Source organism: Netta rufina (genome assembly GCF_964035555.1).
Source record: "Netta rufina genome assembly, chromosome: 23".
NCBI lineage: Eukaryota > Metazoa > Chordata > Aves > Anseriformes > Anatidae > Netta > Netta rufina.
Window position 1 is genome coordinate 4605536 of NC_140147.1, and position 26242 is coordinate 4631777.

General features: G+C 42.8%; 1 protein-coding gene across 1 annotated transcript in view; it reads right to left on the reverse strand.

The window, feature by feature from the left end:
• Positions 1 to 201: 201 nt before the first annotated feature.
• LOC311218072 (lethal(3)malignant brain tumor-like protein 4) overlaps positions 202 to 26242 on the reverse strand; it is a gene marked incomplete at its 5' end in the record, with an annotated part of 36829 nt that continues 10788 nt past the window's right edge. Inside the window, 15 exons of the mRNA XM_084300544.1 lie at positions 202 to 575; positions 3942 to 4004; positions 8403 to 8569; positions 11224 to 11285; positions 11687 to 11818; positions 13198 to 13377; positions 14175 to 14274; positions 14390 to 14504; positions 15694 to 15804; positions 19819 to 19904; positions 21365 to 21441; positions 23013 to 23164; positions 24124 to 24215; positions 24709 to 24844; positions 25499 to 25603. Coding sequence (XP_084156670.1) covers positions 447 to 575; positions 3942 to 4004; positions 8403 to 8569; positions 11224 to 11285; positions 11687 to 11818; positions 13198 to 13377; positions 14175 to 14274; positions 14390 to 14504; positions 15694 to 15804; positions 19819 to 19904; positions 21365 to 21441; positions 23013 to 23164; positions 24124 to 24215; positions 24709 to 24844; positions 25499 to 25603 — 1707 coding nt within the window. The 3' untranslated portion in view covers positions 202 to 446. The remainder of the gene's footprint in view (positions 576 to 3941; positions 4005 to 8402; positions 8570 to 11223; positions 11286 to 11686; positions 11819 to 13197; positions 13378 to 14174; positions 14275 to 14389; positions 14505 to 15693; positions 15805 to 19818; positions 19905 to 21364; positions 21442 to 23012; positions 23165 to 24123; positions 24216 to 24708; positions 24845 to 25498; positions 25604 to 26242) is intronic.

A 26242-nucleotide genomic window follows, 5' to 3' on the forward strand; every position in this document is an offset into this window, starting at 1 on the left:
TGAAGGACACCTTTTTCCTATTTTCTTACTCTCAGAGTTTTTGTACATATATATACATATTAAACATGCTGGTGATAACTCAGTCTCTCTTTCAGGCACTATCATCGGACACAGAATTCATTTCACTTGTAACTTTCCTCTTACTATTGCAGCTCCACCAATGTTACCCTGGATTCCCCTTATAACCGGAGGTGTCTTCTAGATCTCAAAAGAGATTGATATATCAAAACCAAACTCAATTACAAAATATAATAATATCCTCTTCTTGGAAGTGAAGCTGCCCCATATTCCAGATTGCGGCAGGATTTTTATGTCCTCAAAATATTTTTTAATAAGTTCTACTTAAAATATATCCGAGTCCAAGTTTGCCTCTTGGGCACGTTGTAATGCTCAGTGGAAGATCTGTTCCCTGTCAATTCCTCTTGGGCTCTGCCGAAGGGCTCTTCTCACTCTTCTTCTGCAGACTTGAGCATGAGAATGGCATTGTAGATCTTCAGGGCAGGACCCAGTTTGATACCGAGTATTTTAACTATGTCGGTCTGGTTCAGGAGCAGAAAGGCTTCACCATCTATCTGCTAGAGGTGCAAAACACAACATCAGATAAAAATTACCATGAAGATACAGGCAGGATTCTCACTTCTGCTTGTTCAGTTAAACAATATGCTTAGAACTGAGGAAGGAAAGCACAAGCACAGCCCTGAAGACTGAGACCTCATATTCCTCCCTAGTGTTGGCACCCACCCAGTCTGAAGTTCCCAGGTATGCTGCCCTTCCCAGGGGTCTCAGGCCTCACCCAAGAAGCCCGTCTTCTAGAAACAGAGAAGCCAAAGTGTGGGCAAAAATTACAAAGAGATCACGAGGAGGAGGCTCGTTCATTAGACTTTCTGTTCACTGTAAGGATACTTCTCTAAAAAGCCAACAACTGTCAAAAATCCTACTGCCTATTCATAATCTGTGGCCAGAAATTAGATCAGGAAATGCAAGTCTTCAGGAGGCAGCTATCCAAGAATTAATCTATTACACTGATCTGCAATGATTAGAAGTATAAAATCACCATTTCCTAGTGCATTCATTACATACTGTCATTGTACAGCTTCTTGGATTCCTGCTGAGCTGCTCAGGGTAAAGTTTGAAGCTGATTTTTTTGGTGAGCTTTGCTAGAAACCTTACAGATGAGAAAAAACCCTTAGATGTGCACACCTGGCTGCTCTAAGAGCCAGTCCTTTGCCCACAACCAACCAGTCTCCATTTAAAGGAGTAAAACAGGAGGCTGTTATGAAATAACTTTCAATGACACTAAATGCGCTTGTTCAGCACAAGGTAAAAGAGATGTGCTATATAAAACACGGCACAGTAAAGACCTGGAATCTGTCTGGATTTATACACGCACTCTCCTAATCTATCAGCAAGGAGACATTCAATTAGATTCAAAGCAAGCGATCCAAAAACACACTACCTTGTGGAAGTAAGGGATGCTCTAGGTACCAGTGAGTAAAAACATATTAAGAAAAGGTTAAAAATGTACTTGGGTTCATAAGGACATCCAAAGAGACAACAAAGATATAATTAACATAAACCCCAAATGCTGCAGGGAGGAAGCCAAAGATTAATGGACACAGACAAACAATGCATGTGTCTCTAAGTTATTCCATTAAAGTCCATTTACAGAGACCGACAGCCATCTCCTCCTCTCGCTTGATGTTCACCAGTCCAGCAGACACCACCAGACTCTCAGCTGATCCAGAATAACAATCCTTCTGTCCCTGCAGTCTTCCTAACTAGAATTCTTTTGAATGTCAACAACTGGCGGAAGAGGATACATTCAATAAACTTGGACAAACATACAATTAAAGCAAAGAGCTGGGACATGGGAGATTTGGTTTCCTCCTCTCTGGCCACACAAGAGACTGTTAGCAAGTTACTTTTACCTCCCAGTATGTACACTGGAAATGACAGCAGAGCTCCCAGTCCACAGACAGCCACACAACCTCACTGAATATTATTTATAAGCTGCCTGGAGTCTACACTGCTGCAATGCCCATGTTAAAAATAGCTTGAAATGGATGGACTGCTGCTTAAATTAAATAAAAAGAGTCAAGAGCAGGAGAAAGCTGCTGGAAAAACAGTCCTGTGTTTCAAAATGTTTTTGAGTTCAGTATTATTATTACTGTGTTTCACTTTCACTGCATCGCCTCGAAGATGCTTATTTTAACCAGACTTTCCCTGAACCGGTCCTAGAAACGAGCGCCGTTATCACTGCCTGTGGTTCACTATTCATTTCTTTGTTCCATCTTATTTGGATGGTTTTTAAAATTCTGGGCACAATTTGTTCTCTTCATTCATAACGTAAGCAGCAACTTATCCCTCTCCCCCCAGCCAAGAGAAGCCTGCAAGGGATTTATTTATCCTAAACTGAGAGCACTCAGAGGCCTGATTACAGCTAATGGACAACCCTGGTGGAGGCCAGCAGTCCTGTCACTCACACCTGAATTCTGGCCAAAGCCAAACTGCTAAAAGGGTTTTAATTTCAAACTGATAGTTCAGTTTGAGCAGAAACCTGAAAAACAGTCCAAGCCCCTCTCGTTTGGCATAGCGAATCATACTTGGAGGTTGCAGAAAATCAGGTACTAAAATAGAACACGGCCAGGCTGCTCTCTGAACTAGAAAACAGCCACCTTGCTCAGGGCCCACTTAAATTATTGCTAGAAGAAATGAAATAAATTGTGAATGGTTGGATTCATTATAAGACTTACATATCACTTACCAAGCCCTCATTTCTGAGCACAACTTCACTAGAAATCAGGCTGCATCTTTTACACTCAGCTACACCGAAGGACTGGTTCAGTAGGATAAATTTCATTATTCCCACTATATTCAATTAAACAGCATTCCACTAGAATGTCACACTGCGAACGGTGCTTCTCGCAAGCCTCAATTTATTTTGCTTTTTATTTGGTGTGTGTGTGTGTTTTAAAATAAGGGAAAACAAAATACAGAGACATAAATCCCATAAAATGCACTACGGCCTGATTCATCCTGAAAGGAAGCCAGCTCTGGGGAGCAGTCATCTATTAAAAACCTGCCCTTTACAGTCACTACAGCGTGCAGCGCGTCTCCTTGGTACAGAGGGTGTGCTCAGTGCCTCGCAGAATACAGAGAAGGCACAACCCCTTCCCTCAAGCTCTTCCCATCAAAGCAGGAGAGCTGTGGTGACAGAAGGGAGGCACGGCTGTGCATATTAATCAGGGGCTCGCACAGAACCTCCAAGTTGTACCTGCATCGTAACTGGAAGCCAAAGCAATCAGCAGAGCCTGGGCATCGTACCATCAGTGACAGGACGTGCTAAGGAACAGGACAGCCGTATCCTGCACTAGCTGCGGTTTCTGAGAAGCCACGGTGAAGGCACCACAAACAGGGAGCAGAGCCCAAAGCCCAGCCTGGCACGAGGCAGCAGTGACAGGACACGCCGCATGCAGGTGACGCTGACTTCCCAGCAACTGCTTTTCAAGGCAAGGACCTTCTCCTGCTCCCACCTCAGTCCTCAGGAGAAGCTCCTAAGACACCCTACAACTGCCAGCCTCACCAAGAAGAGCAGGCATATGTTCTCGTTAGAGGGAGCAGATGAGATCTTCGCTGCACCATTCCAACAGGACATCTTTATAACGATGCCAGAAACACTATGCCATAGTCCAAGACAGGATGTTAAGCATAAGCTAAGTGATTGGAACTGGAGGGGAAATTTAAAGCAGCAGAATGCAATTAACCATGCTGGAATCGAGCTTGATGCCGAAGCTGCCTCCTAAATGCCACGGGCTCCTTAATGACAAGGCTGAGCATGTCTGTGCAGTCAGCCCCGTAACTCCGGAGCAGCAGGGGTACGGAGCAGACCCAGCAGTGTCACAGCACTGCACTTGGGAGTGCACAAGGCAGGCTTGGCTTACCTCTTCCCTGAACACGGACGCTTGTTCTTTGCAACCAGGTAGACGCTGGATAAAGCTCGCCACCTGTAATTAGATGTAGAAGAAGAGAAACGTGAATAATTGAAATGGACATCAAGTAAAAAGGCCTCATTTCTGTATGTGAGTTCTGTATGCAAGAATTTGTCAAACTTGAATACTTAGGAATCTCCCACTGATGAAGGACATATATGAAAATATTACTGAGTTGTTGCTGCAGCACAAATACTTTCCATATTGCTGTTTGACCACCTCTCTTCCTTTAAGAGAGCAGTTTCTCCAATGCTCTAAGTGGCTCTTATAAAACACCATTATTACTTTTACAGATTAAGAAGTGCATATGGTTATGCACTAGTTTAAACCCATCCCCAACTTTACTTCCTCTATGGTATTATCAGAAAATACAATTACAAAGAGAAGGATATAGAGAATTTCCCACGATGAAAATCCTTTAAGAGAGAAGATAAACCAACCAAATGAGTACTCCTGGTTTACCAACACACAGGAGGCAGAAGAGCTATGAAAGAAAAGTGGGTTTTATTTAATCTGTGGTGGATGCAGGGGATCCATTGAACCAACAGCATTAAATAAGTTAATTTTACATTCCATATTAGAGAAAACCTTTCTAAGCAGGAAATGTGTTAACATTTGGAATAACCTCCTCTGAGACATGCAAGCAAGCCTTGGATTACATTATATAACACTAACTAGTGCAAGAAGCTATCCTGAATGCAGTGGAGGATGACTTAATAAGCATTGTCTTCTCCATCTGTAGCTTCACTGGTTCACAGAAGATTTGTATATTGAGGCATAATCAGATCAAACATCGCATGCTAATTGGATGCTCCCTTGCAGGAACAGCTCTGTTTCACGAGGCATATTCATTTGAGTTATTACAGATGTGACATTTCTTCCATAAACACAAACAGACAAACAGTTAGGAGGGTTTGCTGTCAAAGATGAGCTTCCCTTTAACTCACGATTGTCAGACTCTCTCCTAAATCACGTCGTTGCATCTCCAACTGATCCCACCACTCATGCTCATTCCCTTCCCCCAGTTCCATCCGCAGGGAGCTATCAGCCTGCCCCCGGGCTCCCCTCCACCCTGGCAGAGCTGATTTTTGGTGAGCAGCTCTGACTCCACTGCTTCTGTTACACAATCTGCCAGCAGAGCCTTCCTCTCCTCTCACGTTTCACCATTACATGGTGCTAGGAGGGAAAGCTCCATTTTAAAGAGAACCTCTAAAATCCACAGCTCTAGCACACAGTGACTCCCAAATCTTCTTCTGTAGAAGTGCAAACAAGTAACAAAATACAGCTCTATTTCCTTTTGAACTCCTCGCCAACTTATAATGAAAAGAAACAAATCAAAATGCCTCTGCAGGGCAGCATCTTCCACAATTTAAATGACAGTAGGACCCCTGAGGGCAAAACCCTTAGGGTCTGCTGCATGGAGAGGCTGGCAGAGATTTCAGGGGACTGCTCTGAGCTCACTTTGCTCTTCCGTCTCTTCTGTCCTTCCCTGGAGAATTGCTGCTGGCCACTGTCATGGTCAGTGTGATGGGGCTTTGATCTGTCCCAAAGTCACTTGTATGTACACAGCAAGCACCCTGCTCCAGAGAGGCCTTTTAAACAAATAACGGTCCTGGGGGTCACCAGAAATGGAAAAAAGGAGGAAGGAGGAGGATGCAAGAGAAGAATACTGGAGGGATCGTTGTCAGGGTGTTAGCCTGACCCTGGGTCCTGCAGAGCCGGGTGGCCTGCCTGGCCCGTGCCACTGCCAGAGAGGACAGTCCCCAAACTAAGGCACTGGGGAGAAAAGGGAGCAGCAGAAGCCCAGGACAGCAGCACCTCAGGCTGCAACAAACTTGTTTGAACCCCAACACAGCTGCACAATCACTGCAGGGCGCACAATTACCCAGAGAAAGGCGAGGATGGGGAGGGCAGGAGATGTGTTGGATAGGTCCGGAGCACAGCAGGATCAGGCAGATCAGGGCCTTTCCTTTGAGGAGCTGAACTCCTGCCTGCCTTTCCTGCTGGTAATAACCTCACATCATAACCTCAGAGCTATCTGGTGGAAGTGTCTCACACTATGACTGCGTATCAGTGATGGTGGTGGGGAATTGTGCTGTGTAACTCTGAGAGCACTTAAATCTCCACGCAATGGGTGATAATGAGATCCCAGACATGATATATCACAGTTGGCACAGTACTGGAATATCGTTTAGGATATTTTGGGATAGGAGCTGGGCTTTACTCAGATGCAGTAACCCACAAGCAATTAGCACAGGGACAGTCCCCTCACAAGGTACCAGCATCTGATGAGGGATTAACTAATGAACAATTCAGCTCCGGCACATATTAATGTTCTCCTGTGATTCCATACCCTACACTAACTGTGCTTTGAAAACATGATAGGAAGCTTTCAATACATAACAAAGCTGCATTAAAGTAACTAATCTGGTTGAACTGTTCAGTGTTACCAAGGGTTTCTTAGCTTGAGGGTCCCTAAATACTGCTGCTGCTCTGTCATTTCAGCTGTTCTCAACCAACAGAGAATTAAAGCAAGATTTTTTTTTCCCTTAATGTGGGTTTTATAAAATAAAAACAGTTCTTGGGTCTGAAACCAAAGGAGAATTTTGCACTCCCATTGCTCTTGTTTCACATCAGCAGAATAGGCTCCTCTGTGCAGCAGAGTTCAAAGCACAACTCATAGGCGACTGTTTGCCCTGCAGGAAGATGTTAGAAGCCCAAACACCGACAGATCAAATCTACTTTGGACTCACTAAAACACAGAGAAGTCCTACTGCTTTCATCTTCCAGACCTTGCGGCTACATTGCCCTGCACATGCCGATCCTGCAAGTGCTCACACAAGGACTAAATTAATTCCTACGGGAATCTGGGAGGAACAGGATTTGCAAAACCCCGATCCACTTTACCCAAATTCGAAACAAAACCTGTAAGGACTTTAGCCGGTCTGTTGTGGTGCTGCAGCTGATCTTTTTAATGTGCCATTCACACTCCTACTGGTAGTCAGCGCGTCGTTGGTAGTTTCAGGCAGTTCACTGTGTTCTGGATTGTGAATCACTGCACCACTATGCCCTGCATCGATGCCCTGTGGTCCCTACTTATATTCATCTGCTATCAAACTAATATCCCAGTTAAATTTACCCAGCAGTTGCTTTAAAGGTCAACTGTAAAGGACAAATTTTATTTGGCTTGTATCCTGTCTCTGTTCCTCCATGAAACAACCTCCATGTTTTGTCCAAAAGAAAGAGATTCTGACTGTTTTCATGTCAGAGGATTAGCTGCTCCTGCCTGTATTGATTTACTAAAAGACCTTTTGGAAAAAAAATAAAAAATCAGTGGAAGCTTTCTTAGAAGGATACAAATAGAAAATCTTTCAGAGAGATTTTTTTTTCCTCCTTGCTATGAATTCAATTCTAACTCATCTTCATTAAAACTTAAAAGAAAAAAAGAAGAAAAAAATGGACAGTTTTTAAAGCAGCCACACTAATTGCTCTATTGCCTTCACATTTGCTGTGGTTCCCATCCCTTGTGATTCTGCAATCCCACCAGACTCCAACCAGTCCTCCAGCATGAAGAACAAAGTAAAGATTGGATTTATCTGACGTAAGAGGCACTTAGGGAAAATGCACTTTTTAAAAGTCTCTGAAGATCCTCTATGCATCATGAAGAATGGCACCTTTTCCTGCTTTGCAGATTACTCCTTCCTTGCAAGCACAACATTACAGCACATTTCTCTTCAATTAAATGGCCTGTGATTAAGTGCCAGGATCCAAATTGTCACCGCTTCCCGAGTGGAGATACAAATATTATTTATGCCCAAGGCATCAAGGCAAAAACCAACTACTCAGCACACAAAAGATACCAGCGTTTTCACATGCCTCCTAATTACAGGAGACATCTCAAGAGCTGGGACTGCAGAGACATATCCCCAGCTGCACAGCTACCTCTGTCAGAAATCAGGTCAGGCCGTGGGCAGTTTTGTTGCAGGGGAAACAGGCAGGGAGACGTGGGAGGAGTGGGTATGCACAGTGCAGTTTGGAATTATCTGCAATGTAAAAGTGAATAAGCAGGAAAGTCACAGGAGAGGGGGAGGGAGACCAGAGAGAAACAGAATCTGCTGTCAGAATCGTGTTTCAGGCCCGAGCACTGAAAGATCAAGGGGTAAATAAACAAAGAGAGTCTCATTCACTGAAATAACCCATGGGCACCAGAGAGTTAATAGGGATCTTTCCCCTCCATTTATAAAGGACTCAGGTACAACTTCTAGCTGAGTCAGCTCTGGCATATGCGAGGCAAATGGCAAAGCATTACCTAGGGACGCACAGAAAATAAAGATGTTTTCTAATCAGCACTCCATAAAAAGGGGGCTCTGGCATTCCCGCAGCCGAGAGCAGAGCAGGTAGCAGGTAACTCACCTCTTCCACAGTCCATTTGGCCACGTGCTTGGCTGTGAGGCCCGAGACCTCTGGCAAGAGCTTGCAGTGCTGCTCCCAGCAGAGATGGAGGCGGTGGGTCGGGTTAGAGGTCAGGGAAGGCATGAAGATGGACTGGTGGAGGGCCTGCTGGAGATCGAAATCAGGGTCTGGAAAAGGAAACGAGACAAGTCAGAGCGAGTCTTCAAGTAGGAGCAATTACAACAAAAGAGGAAGGGTCACGGTCTGGAGGAAAAAGCAAGGCAGGACAAGCAGGCAGCCAGGCACTGCTGTTGCAGGGCACACAGCTCTCAGGGCGTTCTCCCCCACCCTCCCAAGAAAAAGAAACCAAAAAAAGATAAGATAAGATAAGATTGCCAGGCTGGAGGCTTTATCGTTAGCTCGTTAGCTTCCTCCCAGGAAAATGATGTCACGCTGCTAACACAGAAGATGTTTGCAGCATTTTATTGACAAGGTGGAGGAGTTCTGGTAACAGCATCTTCAGCTGGAAACTAATGGCATCGTTCCAGCTCACAGCTGTAGCCAGCCTGCAAGGAGCACGCCAGCTGATGGCCTGGGCTCGCCGCCTCCCCAGGAGGCTCCCAGGCCAGGAGTGCTGCATGTTACCTCCAGACATCAGTTCCCTCCTCATGTGTCAAGTGATGGAGGCTTTAAAAAAAAAAAATCAAGGAGGAAGGGAAAAAAAAAAAAAAGGGAGACAGAAGAAATCACCCCTCCCTAATGAGATCATTTGAGTAGTGCAGAGTCATGGTCCTACAGGGATTTGCCCGGTTATACAACAGGAAGTGAAGCAGAGGATGGAAACAACACGGAAAGCATTCCTCTGCTTTACAAGGGGTACCGTGCCCCGTCCCCTCGCCCCCCGGCAGGCACGGTGCAGGCTGCCAGGCGCCATCCCGTGGCAGCAGTACCCACGTCCCGTTTTGCTGCTGTTTTCATAAACCTTCCCCAGCCACAGCACCGACAGGGCTGCTGCCTGCCTCAGGTTTATTCAGTGTTATCGTGAGCAGCGTTTGCAGGACAGTGTGTGAGCACCTGTGGGGTGTGCCAGGCGCTGCTTGTAAAGCACAATGAAAGCAGTGCTACAGGGAACGTTTTGACAGGTTGCCTGCTCCTCACCAGCTGAGGTGAAAGAAGTGTTAGAGGCAAAGGTTATTCCTCTGTCCCCTGCTGGGTCACCTTCCTTCATCGCCACCTCACTAAGGGATGCAGGACAGCATCAGATACGGGTCTCTACTTCTAATAACGAGACCAGAGTGGGGGAATTAAAACTTAAATAAATAAAGCCCACGAAAGAACTGCTCCTTAGTGCAGAAGCTGATGCTGCTGGTGATGACACAGCATGAGGCATTGCTCCTGGGAGGCTGTCACCTGCTCCTCACCTTGTCTCTCCCCGTGTCCCCAGGGGCTGGCAGCAGCTGGCCTCGCTCCCCTCCCCGTGCCAGGAGGTCCCATTCGTGCCAGGATCTTATGTGCTGCCACATCCCTGCTGCGTGGGCACGGCCTCGATCACAGGCTGTTCCCTATTCATTTTATTCCCTCCTCATCCTTACAGCTCGGCTTTTCTTCATTTCACCCCCTTCTCCGCCCTGAATGTCACCAGTAAGCCTTTAAACCTTTAGTCACATTGATAACATGGCAGCTCACGGCGAACAAAAAGCCTGCCTGCTGCAAAGCGTGCACAGGAACAGTGACAGGCACCTGGAGGGAGAGGGAGCCTCACAGCAACACGAACTGGAAGGCCTTTTCCTTCCCTGAGCCCAGATCCTCGGGGAAAGCGTCCAAACCACGATCTACAGAAATTATTGTCCATTCAGAAGGAAGCAGTGTCCTAATAGTTTAAATATAGATGGGATGAAAGCTCTGGGCAATCACGAAATTACAGGTCAGTGGATTATTGCAGAATTTCCCTCTACTGATTTCCATCACTCTGCTTAAGGTAAATGCGACGGGAAAGCAGACAGCTTTCCCTGCCAACTGCAACTGCAGCTCAGAGCTGGCAGACTTCTCTAGCTCTGACTGCAGAAGTCAGCACAAGGTAAAAATGAATAATAAAAAAAAAAAAAGCTAGGCACCTGCCCCAGTTTGTGCCTGCTTAGCTATTTTTGATTGGAGACTTATTACCATGTTAAATCCTCCTAAAAGCCTGGTCAGCTCGGTTCTCTGAAATGGCTTTTTATAGTAAATCTGAAAGTTAAGCATATGGTTTGCCAAAGTGATACCAGAAAGCTTCTCTTAAAACTTAACCTGTCAAGTACCAGAATAAAAAATACATTGTTTTTTCACTTGATTTTCTTTTTCCTCCTTAGGAGAACCTTCAAAAAGTTACCCTAAATGATTCTAATCGTGTTTCTGAATACCCAGGGGGAATCTACTGCAAGAAGTTAACTGAACTTAGCAACTATCTGCCAGGTTTTGTCTGTCTCCCATGACACCTCTGCTCACTCTACCAGCAGAATGGTTGCAGCCGAGGGAACAACTTCCCCTTGCCATTTCAGGAGAGTATGCAGTGGTACTACAGATGATGAAGGCTCGTCTTTCTCAGTTAATAAATACAAAGCTGCACTCTAAAAAGTATAAAACCCTCTACCTCTAAGCAATTTTACTCTTCTTCTTCATTTTAAAGGTTAAATAAATGGTAGTCTTAAAAAAAGACTACCATTATCATAATCTCCAGGGTATGTTCTCTCTTGACCGTGGAATCAACAACAAAAAAAGCTGTAGAGTTTTAAATTGTCCTTGGGGGTCTTGTATATTGCACATGCAAACACACACACACAAATAAATAAATAAATCAACCAACCTTTCCCATTGTTTTCCTGTTTCACCAGCTGGAACTTTATATAGGCACGTGAGCACCCAAGCCTGAAATTATCAAGTACAAAACATTTCAAATGATAACACAAACTGATAACACAACCTCCTCTACAGAAAGAGATTAACAGTGTATTTAGCAACCACAATTATCTCCCTCTTACCATTAGCGATAAAACTACTTGTCCCTGGCCTCTCTACGCTAAGGACTGTGATATTCAGTTCATAGCTACAACTCAGATTTGAGTTCACAGTGGGAAATAAAGCCCCCGAAATAGTGGGAGGAAAGGAGGAGACTTAACAACACGTCATTCTAAAACTCTGTGCTGCAAACCTCTGATCAAACTGAGCCGTTCTAAGCTCCTGATTTACATCTGTATTTCCTATGTAGCAGCAGCACCAAGAGGCAAAATTGCTAATCCATGAAAATACCTCACAAAAATCTTATTTACTTTTTCGGTTTGGCTTTGATGTCTGCAGACGATTCCTCTTCTATCCAGTCTTTCTCTTGATTGTTTTCAGACTGTTCCGACAGACTGTGAACACTGCTTTGACATGACTTTTCACTTTCTTGTGCAGATTTTCTGGAGAGACAGATAAATGATAGCAGCTAAGCTGACATCCTCTGTTCCCTTTTCCCAGAGGAGAGGCAAAGCCGGCAGCTTCTTGCAAACGAGAGTAACAACTACCACCTAGTGGTGGAAGCCTTCCTCTCCCCCACCATCGCTACTGGCACAGTACAAAGTGCTTTTTTACTCTAGCATGGATTGAAAGAGATTATCTGAAATAATCAGCCCCTGTGGACCAAGACTCTGATCCCAGCAGCTACAGGAAACCCACTGAAGCATGTACTGCGGTGAAATCAAGAGATTTAAGATTTTGGAACTCTGATTCCTCCGGATAACATTTAAGACAGTTTCCACAGCTAAGTTTGCTGCATAAATAGAGCTACACAGTTAACCATGATAGGACAAACAGCAGAAGTTAAAAGATATGCACACTGAATTTGAACCTCCTACTATCAGGAAATTAACTAGTTAGAAAAACATAAGTATACTGCAATTTTAGATTGCCATTTATTCTAGGAGAATCCCAAAACTCCTGATAAAATTTTCAAGTAACAGTGCCATTGAAATGCAATCAATTCCGTTGTCAAGAGTAGCAAAAGGAGATCCCAGCACATTACTGGGATAAGAAGAGGCAAACTTTGGCCTGGCTATGCACACTTTAGGGGAGAGGTATTCCTTTTGTCTGACCAAACATATCTCAATAACGTTATAAATCTAAGCAAAGCAAAGAAACCTTAAAATGCATACAGGCCTTAAAATACAGAAAAGACCTAAGATATCACCAGAGACTGCCTTAGTGAGATGGAATTCCTACAGATTGTAAGTGACAATAGTGAAAGAATTCCTGCCCAGGTTTGTCCCAATGACAGACTGACTGCCTCCTGCAGCCAGTGAACTAATACACTTTTTACCTCAATGATACTCAATTCCAAGATCTTCATGTAAGAAAATAAAATATCTGAAGGAACTCCACTTGTTTGCCAAGTGATACATACGGAGCCATTACACCTAGCAGTGTAATGCAACAGGCTCTGGGGTAGATCGCAGTTACAGTTTAATAGTGCAAAATAATCTTGCTTGACAGTTTTAGGACAGGAAATAAAGAAAAAGAATATATTTTAAATTGAAACAGCAAAGAAAAATTTATGGAGTCAGAATGCAATTTCCTTTGTTGGAATGTGACCAGAGCAGCAGGATTAAGGAATCAAGAAACCTATTAAGGCATATGAGGGTATAAAATGCACTGCTCTGTGTTAAGAGTGTCTGGGGCATGGGTCAATATTACAGACAGATGAACTCAATGCTCTACTGCTTCTCTGCCAATTCCTGTGTTTGTCAGCCTTGTAAAATGGTTTTGTTCCCTAGTACCTGCCTAGGAAATGTGTTCAGCTCACCTGGAGTGTGGAGAGTCCTCCTGAGAAGACTCTCCTGTTCCCAGCAGGACTGGGGCAGGGGTCTCTATCCTCTTGGCTTTCTGAAGGCTATTGGCAGGGGAAGGTCTTTCCCCACTCAGGCGGTCCTGTAACGAGTTTTCTCTGCTGAGGTTCACATCAGAATATGGGCAGCCAACTAACCTGAGTTAAAGAAGAAAAAAAAAAAAAAAGAGATCATGATGCATGTTTCTAAAAAAAAGCAAGGCCAAAACATGTCTGGAAGGGAGACATCATTACCCATTCTAAGGTGTGGGAAAGCACAGGACCAAATAGCAGGTTTAGAAATCAAAGTAGCGTTTTTAGAGTCATCTTAGAGAATAACAACAGCTTTTCCTGTGCAGCCTGCTTGTCTGAGCAGTATTTCATGAAACAAAACAGTCCTGCAACTACCACTTTCAACAATGCAAAGTCCTTTACCACATTATCATTTACCACATTATATACTCCTGGACCTTCAGACCTCCCATTTGAGATTGTTTTCTTGCTCTGTAAAATAGTTTAATCAAGAAAAACCTTTCTTTTCCAAGAACACATAAGAAATCAAAGGCAAACCACAAAACAAGAGTGCTTTCTCCTTTCTCCTTATGGTATAATAATCTACCAACACTCTCCCTCTTAGTTGTCTTCTTGCATCCTGTTCTTGGGTATGTTATTTTATAAAAGAAATTCCCTCAGTAATACTGGAAGATAGAAACTGGAGAGAATTCATCTATGCTAGATTGTATTGCAGTTGTAATGATTATACTGGTATGAACTGAATTTATGGTGGAACAGTGCATTTAGACACAAGAGGGAGCTGCAATTTCACTAATAACTATCTTCAGAACAAACACCCTGTGATAATTTCAGTGCAGTGCAGGTGCTTGTTGCTGCATTACTCTTACAGACAGCATCAGACAGCTCACAAACAGAACCCTTATAAGATCTCATATACATACGTATAATGTGTTCCATATCGTGGGCCCCTGACATGACCAATACCGTGACAGCCTGGAGTAGGACACGCTTGTCCCACTGTTCCCACAGGATCAACAGCACCTGGCAATAAGAATTAAAAAAAGGTTAACAGATTTGTAAAAAGTTTCATACACCTCAAGAGCAGATCACATTTAGGGAAAATTATTTAATACAACAACGAGGTCATCTACATTACCTAGAGGGACTTGCAAAGCATGTCCAGTTTTTGCACACCAGCCTACTGGATGAACATCAGGGCTGTCTGCATCGACCCAAAAATCATAATTATGGTCCCAGCCATCAAAATGTATCTAAAAGAAGCACAGAGTCTCAGTGAGAGATACAGTTAAGGATGTGACTCAGCTTTTATTTTAACTTCCCCCTTTTGTTTCACCTTGCTCAAGTTGGAGCTGATTCATTCAATCTTTCAGTCAAGCACAATCATTCTTTGTGCTCATTTTGTTTTCCTGACCCCTATGTCTATCTTTTAGGGAACAACCAGATTCTGGTGACATAGTCAAATAACAGGGCCTGCAAGAAAGCACAGACCGTTGGGTACTCCAGCACACTCCAGGCTAAATATATGCAAACAGAATTGCTTATTTAATTGTTTTGTTTTCTATGAATCTCTGAACACCATAAAAGCCAATGAGTTTGGCAAGTTTTGCAGTAAACAAGCTAGAATTTTCCACTGGACGAAGGGACTAGTAATGGTTGTTCAGATCCAGCTCAGGCAAACAGAAACGAAGGATTGCTGCTGTTTAAAGGTTAATGGGTTGCTCATATGGCAAAGCTGCAAAAAAAAGGTATGAACTGCGTGTCATGCCACTATACACTGGCAAAACTTGACTTTAGCTGGCAGTCACAGTGATGAGCCTGAGAATCAAATGGCCAAGGGGGAGCAAACTTCACTCCTGACCACATAATCATCCTTCAGGAAGGAGACCTGTGGCCAAGAAGCCCCCATCAGTGCAGGATCCACTTTAGCCAACTGATAACTAATTTCTCAGAAGCCAGTGCACAACGGACATTTCTGGTAATATATTAACATGAAAATAATTAGCTAAAATGCATCTGTGTAATGAATTTTTATTGGTTGGCGAATGAAGCTGCTTCCCACATGTATCAGGGCTTAACTTGCTTTTGATTTTCTTTTAAGTGTGTTAGAAAAAAATTGTCAGGTAGCTTCCCACCAGCAGAACATTAATGCTGCCTTCACTCGTACAGATCACACAAAAACCACTAAGAGATGGAAAATCATTCTGTCAAATCTTATTTCAAAATAGTTACATTAAAACAGTAACTAACAATACCAGGCAATTCCATCAGATTTCAATAGGCCAAAACAACAGAAATCATTTCCAGTTGGGCTGGCCTGTAGGCTCGATCATCTGTAAGGTGTGTGTTTGCTGCTTCTCATATCAAACGGGTATTTTTTTTGTACTGCCAATCACTGCATTCCTCAGCAGAAAGGCTCTGCACTTCAAAGCAAGGTCATACCTTAATACGATGGTCATCTTTGTCAATTATCGTTGCTACTCTTATCAAGATGGGATTTCTTTTGTCTACAGCCTCTAACTTCATATTAACTTGGAATCCGTGAGCAGGACGCTGTAAAACAAGATCGTAAGCAGAATGCTAAAAAGTCAGGGCATTCACAACTAGCTGCCTTCTCTGAATAAAATGCACTGAATTTTTCATATACCAGTCAAATGTTTTTGCAGCTTTGGCCCCTGACCTCATATGGCAGACTATTTCAGAGGTTAAAGTAAGAGTTTTCTAAAGGAGTAGGCTATCCATTTGTCAGAAGTCCAAAATTACTCAAGGGGAAGCCTGAGCTTTCCCATGGCAGAGGAACATCTCAGTCAGTGCAAGAGGCTCTTCCTTGACAGAAGAGAAAAGACCAAATATGACCACAAGCTCCACTAATACATAGACTGAACAGTCTTGACAGCAAAACTGCTCAACACGGCAGAGATTACCTCACATTTGACAAGGATGCTGGCCAGCTTGCTTCTGTCTCACATCAGAATGCCTGAAATGCTGCTGTGGGACACCTCCCTTCACTACATGACAGAGCATCATTCTGAGCATCAGATGCAGCCACCTCTGCTTCTGGACACTAACAGAGTTACCTTCATTTGGTGCTTGGGCTGGGAAACAAGTGGCTTCACTTCAGTGCACTGCCAAATTCTTCCTCTGACAAACACATTTTGCCTTAACTGTAACCTGGCAATTCCAGACACTCCTCTTCCTTCCCAGAGTAAAGAGGTACAAAAATCCCCACTTCCAAGACAACCGGAGGTATTTCAGTTCTTTGCTTTGAGCCTGGGCTTAAGCCTCTCTCATGCAACAATGGTGCAGGACCAGGAGCCCATGGGTCAGAAGAGTAATTGCCATCTGCTTCTCATGATAACCGCACCTGCTTGTTATCAGTTGTTGAAAACTGTGGCACTGGGGAACAGCGCTGGGACATGAGAGCAGTTCCAGCCACAGGAGTCTCATGCCCACAGTTGCTCATTTACCATTTGGTCGAAGTACTTTGTAAAAATTCCAGGATGCCCTTTGACCTGACGTGTGCCCTCTGCAGCAGCTGTGGATGTAAACCTCTATGTAACAGACAGCGTTTACCAATTTGTTTTCCATTTACTTTTGAAGGACTGTGAATTCCTCCTCTGAACTCCTCATCTGGGGGTTACGGAGCACTGGGTACTCATTGAAAACACACCCCTCTTCACTTCTGCACACAAAGGTCAGGGGAGATGACAGTTCTAAATCATGTCTTTGAACAAGATCAGGTTAACAAAAAGATTAATATCATCACTCTTTCCTCGCAATCTTCCTTACCCTTTTCACTGTCAGCAGCTGGGTACAGGGAGGGAGGTCACTTCTGAGATGAGGGGATTACAGACTCCAAACCTCGAGTTTCCCTTCAGTCTTTTCACCTGGATACAAGCTTTTATCCGCAGGCTTCCAGCCACGTGGTACATCACAAGCCAAGCAATCTAAACTGCATTTAGTTTTAAGAGTGTCTTATTGAGCCAGCCAACATTGCCTGACTTTCTCGGGGAAAGAGTGAGTGCTAGAGAACAAAACGCTGCCCAGAAGAGGAGTCTATTTGAGTCTTGTTGAAGGGTTGCTGCCTTTCTGGAATAGCTTCTGAATGTTTTTGACATCCCAAGACAATGGGTTGAAATAGTGCTGCTGACAATGAAGCTGTCTCCTCCTATGTTTCTGGGTGGAGGAAAAGGCAGAAATCCAGATACAAGATCTACTATTTGCGCTGATGATCAGTGTCTCCAGACTACATACATTAGCTCTTGAAAACTGTTAAAAAATAATTCAGTGAGAAATGCCAGTTCTGGCTCTCAACCCGTATTTTTATGTACTGATTTCCTGTAATTGCTAGCTGGAAAAATAATAATAATAATACAAAAATCAATAACTGTGCCATGTATTTGCACTTCAGACCAACCATGCCAGAAAAATAACAAGGTTTGATCCTGGAAGAGTTCTATTAACCGTTGTTATATCAAATGCAATTTTTTTCTGCCTCATTTTCATAGAAGAGTCTTGGATGCTAATTTAGACTCCAAAGTTTCATGAGAGCCAGAATTGGCCCTTCAACCATTCTCTCAAAGCCAGATATCTGGACGAACGAAGCAATGGCTGCAGAAATTGATGAAAAACAGGAAGAGAGTCAGACAAGGCACTTACATTCCCCCTTGGGAAGATGCTTCATTTTGGAAAAATCCAAAAGAGGGAGTATCCACATTAAAAAGGCTCTCTGTACTGAGCAAAGCCCTATTATCTTCAGGTGACATTTCTCAACACATTTTATATTCTGAAAATCTGAGGAAGCAATGCTATAATGATAGATTACTGAGGACTGGAGAGTGGCAGTTTTAAGTAGGCTGCACTCCACTGTTTTTTTTGTCATGAAGAGTTTTATCACCTTTCCAAAATATTTGTTTCTACAGCACCAGTTCTGTTGTTCCTCTATCGTGCAGAAGACCAGTTGCTGCATTCCTTCTCTCCTGTATTCTGAAATTCCCCATTTTCCAGCACTGTTGGGATTTTGCAAATGCAGCTCAGAAAAAGGCTGAGCCTACGCTGGGGGTAACAAACGCGTCCTACTGACAAGCCTCACTCATTATCCAGCACACTGCCTCCGAGGTGCTTCGCATGCTGCGCTTCATGATCGAAGATGCTGCCTGCCCAGCTCTGGAAAACCTTAATCCAAGGGATGCTTTGGAGTTCCACTGTGCTGCAGATAGCTCCAGCTGTGGCCTCACAGCTCTCTAAAGAGGCAAACCCAGCCTCCTCCTATTACGTGACACCCGCCTTGACAACCTACAACAATTTCAAATGGACACCTGCTGAAATCTAGCAATTATCAGCCCTGCTTGGCTGGATTTTTACCTCCCTTATCTGAGGCCTCCTTGATTGCTTTTCCTCCTCAGGCCCAAAGACCTTACCCACAAAATGTAAGGGAGGGCAGCAGGTATTAACCTGCAAGTCTAACTTTATCAAAAGGATTCAAGGCAAATATCATGATGCCACAGGAAAGTTTTTAAACACACCGCAAAGTTTAGCAATGTGAACCAGCACCATGGAAGACACTGCTAAGAAATAAAAAAAGCAACTTCAGAATTTATTTACGAAGTTATTTTAAAGGCTTTTGTTGCATTTCTGCTCACAGTGAGCTTCCAGATAAATGCACTGAACTCCACTGTAAAAAAATGAAGCTCAGGCTCCCATGGTTGAGAGAATCTGAGAATCTTCAGATGGTCTTACTCCATTCTAGGAGTCTGGCAGAGATGCTCCATCACCTGGCAGTACGCTTATTCCTGCAGAGGGCACAGCTGGCTCCCCCGGAGAAGAACCATGATTGGTATCAGAACACGCTAGTTCTCAACAGGAACTTTTCACTCTACCTTCATTTTATCCTCACCAACCAGGGGAAAAGGGGATTTACACAACTTCAAGGGGAAAATATTTCAGAGGAGTTTTTAAAATTTAATGTAGGGGAGACCAACCAATGAGAGGAATTCCAGACATCACCTTCCCTTCAAACACATACACACATACCACTGCTTCTCCTCCCTTCCTCACCAAACATCCCCAGTTGCAGACCAGTGATACCCAGTTCTGATCCCAGCAAAGGGAGTGTCTGGAGTCTCCTCAGCCAGCACTAGTCCTGCCCATGTCTCCTGGGAGAACCCATCTTGCCCACCCAGTCAGACCTTGACCAAAATGCCAGCTCCTTCTCCTCCCAGTGCCCTCTCTGAAGCAAGGTACTGTCCTTCACACATACCTCTGAAAACTACAGTTATCTGAAGGCTCTTCCCTTAACACTGCTAATGAAGAAACTGAAGAGAAATTGAAGACATTTAGTGAAAAATCCTTTCACTAAAGAGAGCTTTCCATGACTTTTTTTTTTTTAGCCACGTAGACTGTTGTGTGTTTTGTCCCTGATTTCAAACTCAAAGTAAAAAACATGCCTTCACTTTCTTAGCACAGACATGGTGAACCACCACCAAATACAACATCAAGAAAGAAAGGGTAGATAACAGAAGTTTCCCCTACTCTTCTGACCTAAGAAAATCAAAGAGATTCACCAACCAGTTTGAATGCTCTTGCTGGAGCTGCCTGGGAATTAGTTTCTTCCAAGTATTTCTCCCATGAGAAGGCTTTAGGATCCTTGTATCCTGAAAAACACGGAGAATTAATATTTAAGTAAGAAAAACCCAGATATTGTTATAAATAACAGAAAAGCAGCTATGTAGCACACGGTTATTATGTTAACTTAGCACTTTTAAAGGATGGCACTGGGAAGTGTTGTTCATACACATCACTTACAGCACACACAACAGCACTGCAAGTTTCCTGAGCTTCTACACAGGCCTTTAACCCTGACCTGAAAAACCTGAAGAGTTTGTTTCTGTACAGCTTAATCAATTCTTACTCTCTAGAGAAAGCTGCCAATTAAGAGCTAGTCAGAGGATTCTGTGATGTGCAATGGCATCACTAAATTAATTTCCTATTTTATTAACCATCCTATGTGTGAGTGCCTGCCAGATTGCAGGAACTTCTCATCTCCTCCTACCTACTCACCCATAGCTGAATAAAATTAGCAGTCTTGAAGCAAGAGGCTCTGTCACCATTACCTACCTACCCAGACACCTACATGGCTGTGCTACTCTAACGACAACAGGATGCATCTCTCTGGCAGCAACTCCTAAGCTACGTTTAAGAAACTGCTCTACCTTCTTTTCCTCCCTATTTCAGTATTTTTTTTAGCCTCAATATTGTTCCCTTTTGGCAGGAGGACCCGATCACTAATTGCATAGGACAGTCTGCAAATTGCTGCACATAAATCTTTCAGCAGAGAAATGAGAATTGACTGCAGATTCTCTTAGGGGCACAGGCAATCACAATGTGAGTAGGGGAGCTGCACGCCACAGCCTTGTTGTACTTTCCAGAAGCAGGAACAGAGGTGGTGCTGCTGAAGAATAAGGGTCTATAACCCCTTTAGCATCTACAGTAAAAGGCACTACGGCTAATTCTTCCACTGCAGAGGCAGCTTGTAGTGCTACCCACTCTACTAAACTTGATATGCAGTAATTACAGAATTTCTCACTCCAGGGCTGTCAATCTAGCAAACAGCAGACATTATTTTTTTATTATTTTTAAGGTGAATAAGCACTTGCATTGCCTGAAAACAACACTCGTTTTCCTGTAGGTTCTGTCCTTTTTCATTTGCACAACATTCTCCTCATTTACTGAATTCCAGTGCAGCAGAAGGCGATGTGGCTTCAGTTATTCCTTCATTTTCAGAAATTCCATCCCATTATCTATAAAATCCTGATACCGATTCCTCTTTCTTCCAACTCACCTTAGAGGAAATTCTGAAAATACTTCAAATTTCTTTCCCTTCTGAAATCAAATTCAATTGCAAATTACCAAACCTTGTTCCTTTGCTTGAAAGAGCTGTAAAACAAAATAAACTGCAGTGCAAAAAGTATGAACAATAACATTGTTCAGTCGGTAAAGAATACTGAATGGAATCTGTAAATTCCTGTAAATCTTGCAAATACGTAATTATGTGGAAGATAAAGCCTGCAGGTTTTTTGACTGAGGCAGGAAATAAGTCTCACTTTCAACATACCAGGTGGTGTTGTCAGCGGGGTTCCAGTTTCTTGGCAATAGCCAACAGGACGAATATATGGGCTGCTAGCTTCACACCTGAATCAAAGAGAAGTTGGCATCAGTCAGTTTTAAAGCAAAAAGAAAAAAAAGAATTTCAGATGCTGTCTGATACGCTTTTGCTAGGGTAGCAGATGCTTTCAGTGGGTGTGATCACGGTGTAAAAGACAAGCATTACCTCGTCAGAATTTATAAAGCCAAGTTTTCAAGGCATTCAAGCTGCCCCAAAAGATGTCTGTTGCTTTAAAAAACAACAACCAAAAAGCTCCCCCCATGGGCCATACAAACCACACATCACCCTGGACCATCCAAGCTGAAATATAAAGGAAGCAAACAAACGAAAACCAAACTTTTGTCCCTAACTGAAACCCAAACTTTGGAAGAAGGGGCAATGACTTTCAATATCTCACCAAGAACTACATGTTACCCATTAACTCCAGCTGAAACCTACTGGTAGTTTGCCTGGTTCCCAATTTTATTGTATATATACACCTCTTGAGCTCCCAGAGGAGGGGATGTGTCCATTTGAGACAGCCCCTTTTGTCACATCTGCTCTAAGGAAGGGACCAAAGCAGCCTTTCAGACTGAGGAAAAAAACTGTATTTTCAGCCAAATGCTGCTCTGAAGCTTTGTTTGCTTGTGTTTCCTATTAACATTTTCAAATTCCAAACAAAACATGGCATGGAAACAAAGCTTCATGGGCTACAGCGGCAAAGGAACTAGATCTGAAGACCTGCTAATCAAAACACCAGTGTTACAAAGCTCTGGATGATATATTTATGGCAAAGAAAGAAAAGACTCTCTTGGCACCAGAGAGGTACCTATGCTGAAAAAAAAAAATCATACAAAAGGAGGTGAGGGAGAAAACACAGAACACTGATTGAATCAGTGCTATGTAGATAAGCATGTGCCTCGTGTTGCTTTCACAGGCAAATTCAAAGAAAGTTTCTCCATTCATGTGGGCTGGGAAACCTGGGCCAAAGAGGAAAAATGGTTTTTAAACTAATACTTCACCTGGCCCCAGCATGAGGGGTGGGGATCAAGATGCAGATGCAGAACAATTGTAGTTCAGGTCAGGACTTCAAAGCCTAAATGTTGGCAATCCCTTCTATTTTTGAAGTGCCTTATCTAAACTCTGCTGAAGCAAATGGGAAGATTTTTACTGACTTCAGTACTACCTACTTCCAAACGTAAGTCTGCAGGGAAACATGCCAACAGCCATTACTAGCTCTAGAAGAGAGGATGTTACTAATTAGAGGTGTTTGTCACCAGTGGAGCTTACTGTTTTTTATTTCAGTTCTGCCAGAGGATAACATGAACAGTTCCTAACCTGGCCCCCAGTCACCAGCTGCGTTTCCTCAAAGGCTGCTCTAGCAGTTCAGGTTAATCCCACTGACTTTGCACGGAGCCAGCTGAAGAGTACACAAACAGCAGGGGAAACTACTGGGCAGTGTCACTTAGTAAAAAACCCCAAACAATTACTCGGATATTTGAAAGCTAATTTAAGATCCCAACTTTAATGACTACACTTAAAATATGAGATGTTAGTGACAGAGTGCAATAAACCACGGTCTACTTGCAGATATATATTAGGAATAGATTCTCTTTACCAGTAGTCATAATTCTCATCCCAGTTATCAAAATGAATTAGCAGGCGATTTTCCACCATGTCAGTGATGGTTGCAACACACATCAGTGACGGATTCTTCTTGTCCACTGCCTCTAGCTTCATTCCCAGACGAAAACCAGATGGTGTGACAGGCTGAGGAACAGGACATCAGGAAAGGGAAATCAGCCACATTCTAGCCCACACCATTTAAATCACTGTTATAAACTCATTAGTTGCAGGTTGTAACCCTGAAACCCACAGACCAAAACACAAGCCACCAGCAAGAGGGCTACAGACGAGATTTTCATGTTTTCTGGCAATAAACGTTACTATTTCTGAAAAAGAGCTGGTGCAGCCTGAGTAACTGAATCTCCAGGTATACAACAATACAGATCTCAAACCAAACCATTCTGTGATTCTATGCACAGTTTTGTGCTGCTAAGTACTGGCTGAGGATAAGCATGAGCACTGATGGTTCTCTCTTATTAGTGGAAAAGTTGGAGAGTATCCAGACAAAAATCTACTTGGTTGGGCCCTGATCCCTCTGCAGACAGTGCTCTGTCCACTGGCAGCACCAAATCCACCAGGCTGTGGACTTTGTGTCATTTCAGTGACACAGAATGGGAAGCAGCGTTATAAACAAACTGAAGCTAACAAAGGAAAACAACAGTGGGTGAAGGATGAAAAATACTCAAGATCCATGGCCTCATAATAAATCCCATGGCGCACATGAGCATGCTGCTGGAAACCAGAAATTATTTTGGAAATGATTAAATTAGAGGAAAGTGACACAAATATCTTGACTGCAGGGACACAGCAAAACAGACTGTTGTAATATATTTAACAAATGGTAGAGTAAATCTTTTCCTCCAGTATTAAGGAAGAAGGGAAATACAAATTCTCTGCCTGGAAAGCCAGTGACTGGGGGAGGGAAAAAAAATGTACTAGCTTCCATCTTACAAATAAATCACAGCAGGAAATAGCTTGCATCTGATTGTACCGTGGCTGTACCTCTGACATGAGCATATTAAAAACATGTAAATATTCTGGTCAAAACTTGCTTAGCATCAGACCTGATTTGAAAACATCTTGTATTCAATATCACCACTTACAGTGCTGAGGGTCTTAAAAAGGCTTTTTGGAGCTGCTTGAGCTTTGCAATTCTTCAAATAGGAAGCCCAATTAAATTCTCCCTCCTTGAAACCTAGAATGAGAGATAAAAAGATTGTTTTACACAAACCCATTACATTCAGATTGGTTTTTCAGAAATGGAAATTACCTGGGAAGAATATGAACTTTGCATGATAACTGCCCTTCTACAATCTTCAGGGGTTATGCATTTCGGCTAAAACATCTCTCTCTTTTTCAGTATAATGTCCAGTCATTAATCTCAACCTTCAAACATTTCTAGGAAATTGAATGCCAGGAAGAATAAAGTTCTGAACTCCAAAGAAACTCCTTTGCTCACCCAATAAAGAGTTTCTAATTTGACTAACAACGTCAATCTTTGGGAACATCAAAAGGAAGTTGTTATGTTCTTTTTGTGATTCACTATGTTAATTACACCTCTTCCCTTTAAGCCACTCAGATCGAGTTCGATAATGAAATCATACTAAAAATGAAACATGCACAGCCAGGACAACTAGCTCTTAGTAGAATTTATGGCGTCTTGCACACCATTTTATTTTTGTCCATACCTTTAGGAGGGAGCAGCTTATGGCTTGTTTTTTCACACCAGCCGACAGGATGGATGTCTGAGGAATCAGCATTAACCCAGAAGTCATAGCACTCCGGATAACCGTCAAAATGTAATCGCATTCTATACCCTTGTACCTATAAGCAGGGATTGTACAACATCGTCATACAGAGCCTTAAGAAAAATACTAACACAATGTTTTTCCTGTATTTTGATTTATAGATAAAAGTGTAAGACCTGGTCTATTTCTCAAAAGCCTACTTTTATTTTTCCTGATTTACATCTCCCAGTTTCCATGGTCTTCTTTCCTCACTTCAAAGAGCTGACAACAGAACCAGTCAGTGTAACTTCAGTGGACTTGTTTTTATTCCATACCCCACATATTCCTGTGCTGCAACATCCAGAGTGCAAATGCAGCAGGAGAACACTTATATCTACGTCAGCTCGACACAGATTTCACAGAATTGAAGAAACATAGCGTTTCCACTTGCTGATATATACTAAGTCTCGGGGCCTAATAGCATTGTTCTTTTCACATTCATTCATTGCATGGAATTAAAAGGTTTATTATTATTATGAAATACAGTTGCAAAAGTCTGAGCACAAAATCCTACAAAAGTGGGATTTCATGGATTCTTAACCACATAACCATATTCCTCCAGTGTCACTTTGAAATCCTCCTAATCATTAATTAATTAAAATACAACTATTCCTATGGTCCTACTTTTTATTGAAAAAGTATCCTAAATATAAACGGGATTTTTGGAATCAAAGATAGGAATAGCAACTACCTCAGCCACTGTAAGAACACAGAATCGAGATGGGTGCTCAGGGTCCAGCCCTTCCAATTTCATTCCAACTTTAAATCCATTTCGGCCTTGTGGGAATGATTGATACTGTGTGGGAGAAGAAAAAAAGACAGAAATTTGTTTTTAATTTCTAAAGAGAAAATCTATTGCAGAGCATTCATCAGATATGCTTTGAATTTTCAACTCAGAGCAGAAAATTCTATCACTAAATGATTGCTGCTTTAATAGACAGGCTCAGGTACAGAGATCAATAACAGCATGATCACCATATTTCAGGTTTACTTGTTATTCTAATTAATCTCTGAAAAACACTGAACCATGAGTCTGTTGCAATTAACTGCGAACAAATCTTTCAGCAGATGCAGAAATGAGCTCTATTCAAACACAAAAGAATCCCCTTCACAGCCCAGTGTAGGAGGGCTGGCAGAAACAAACAGCCAGGAAAGCTAAAATCATTCTGCCTGTGTCAGCACGAGGTCAGCAGTCCAGACTTCCCCAAAAGGTAACTTCTCATCTTCAAATAGTGGAAGGGAGAAAGAATGTTTAATCTGGAGCCCATTTACACAGCCATTCCAGAAAGCATTTGTGTTATTAATTTATTTGCAATCTGAATCCAAATTAAGCATCTGAAGTATAGCAAAGGCTTAAGCAGAAATTTTAACTGCAATTGCAAATAGCTTATTGCATCTGCTGTAGTTAACTGCCTCTCCTTCTCATCTCACCCTG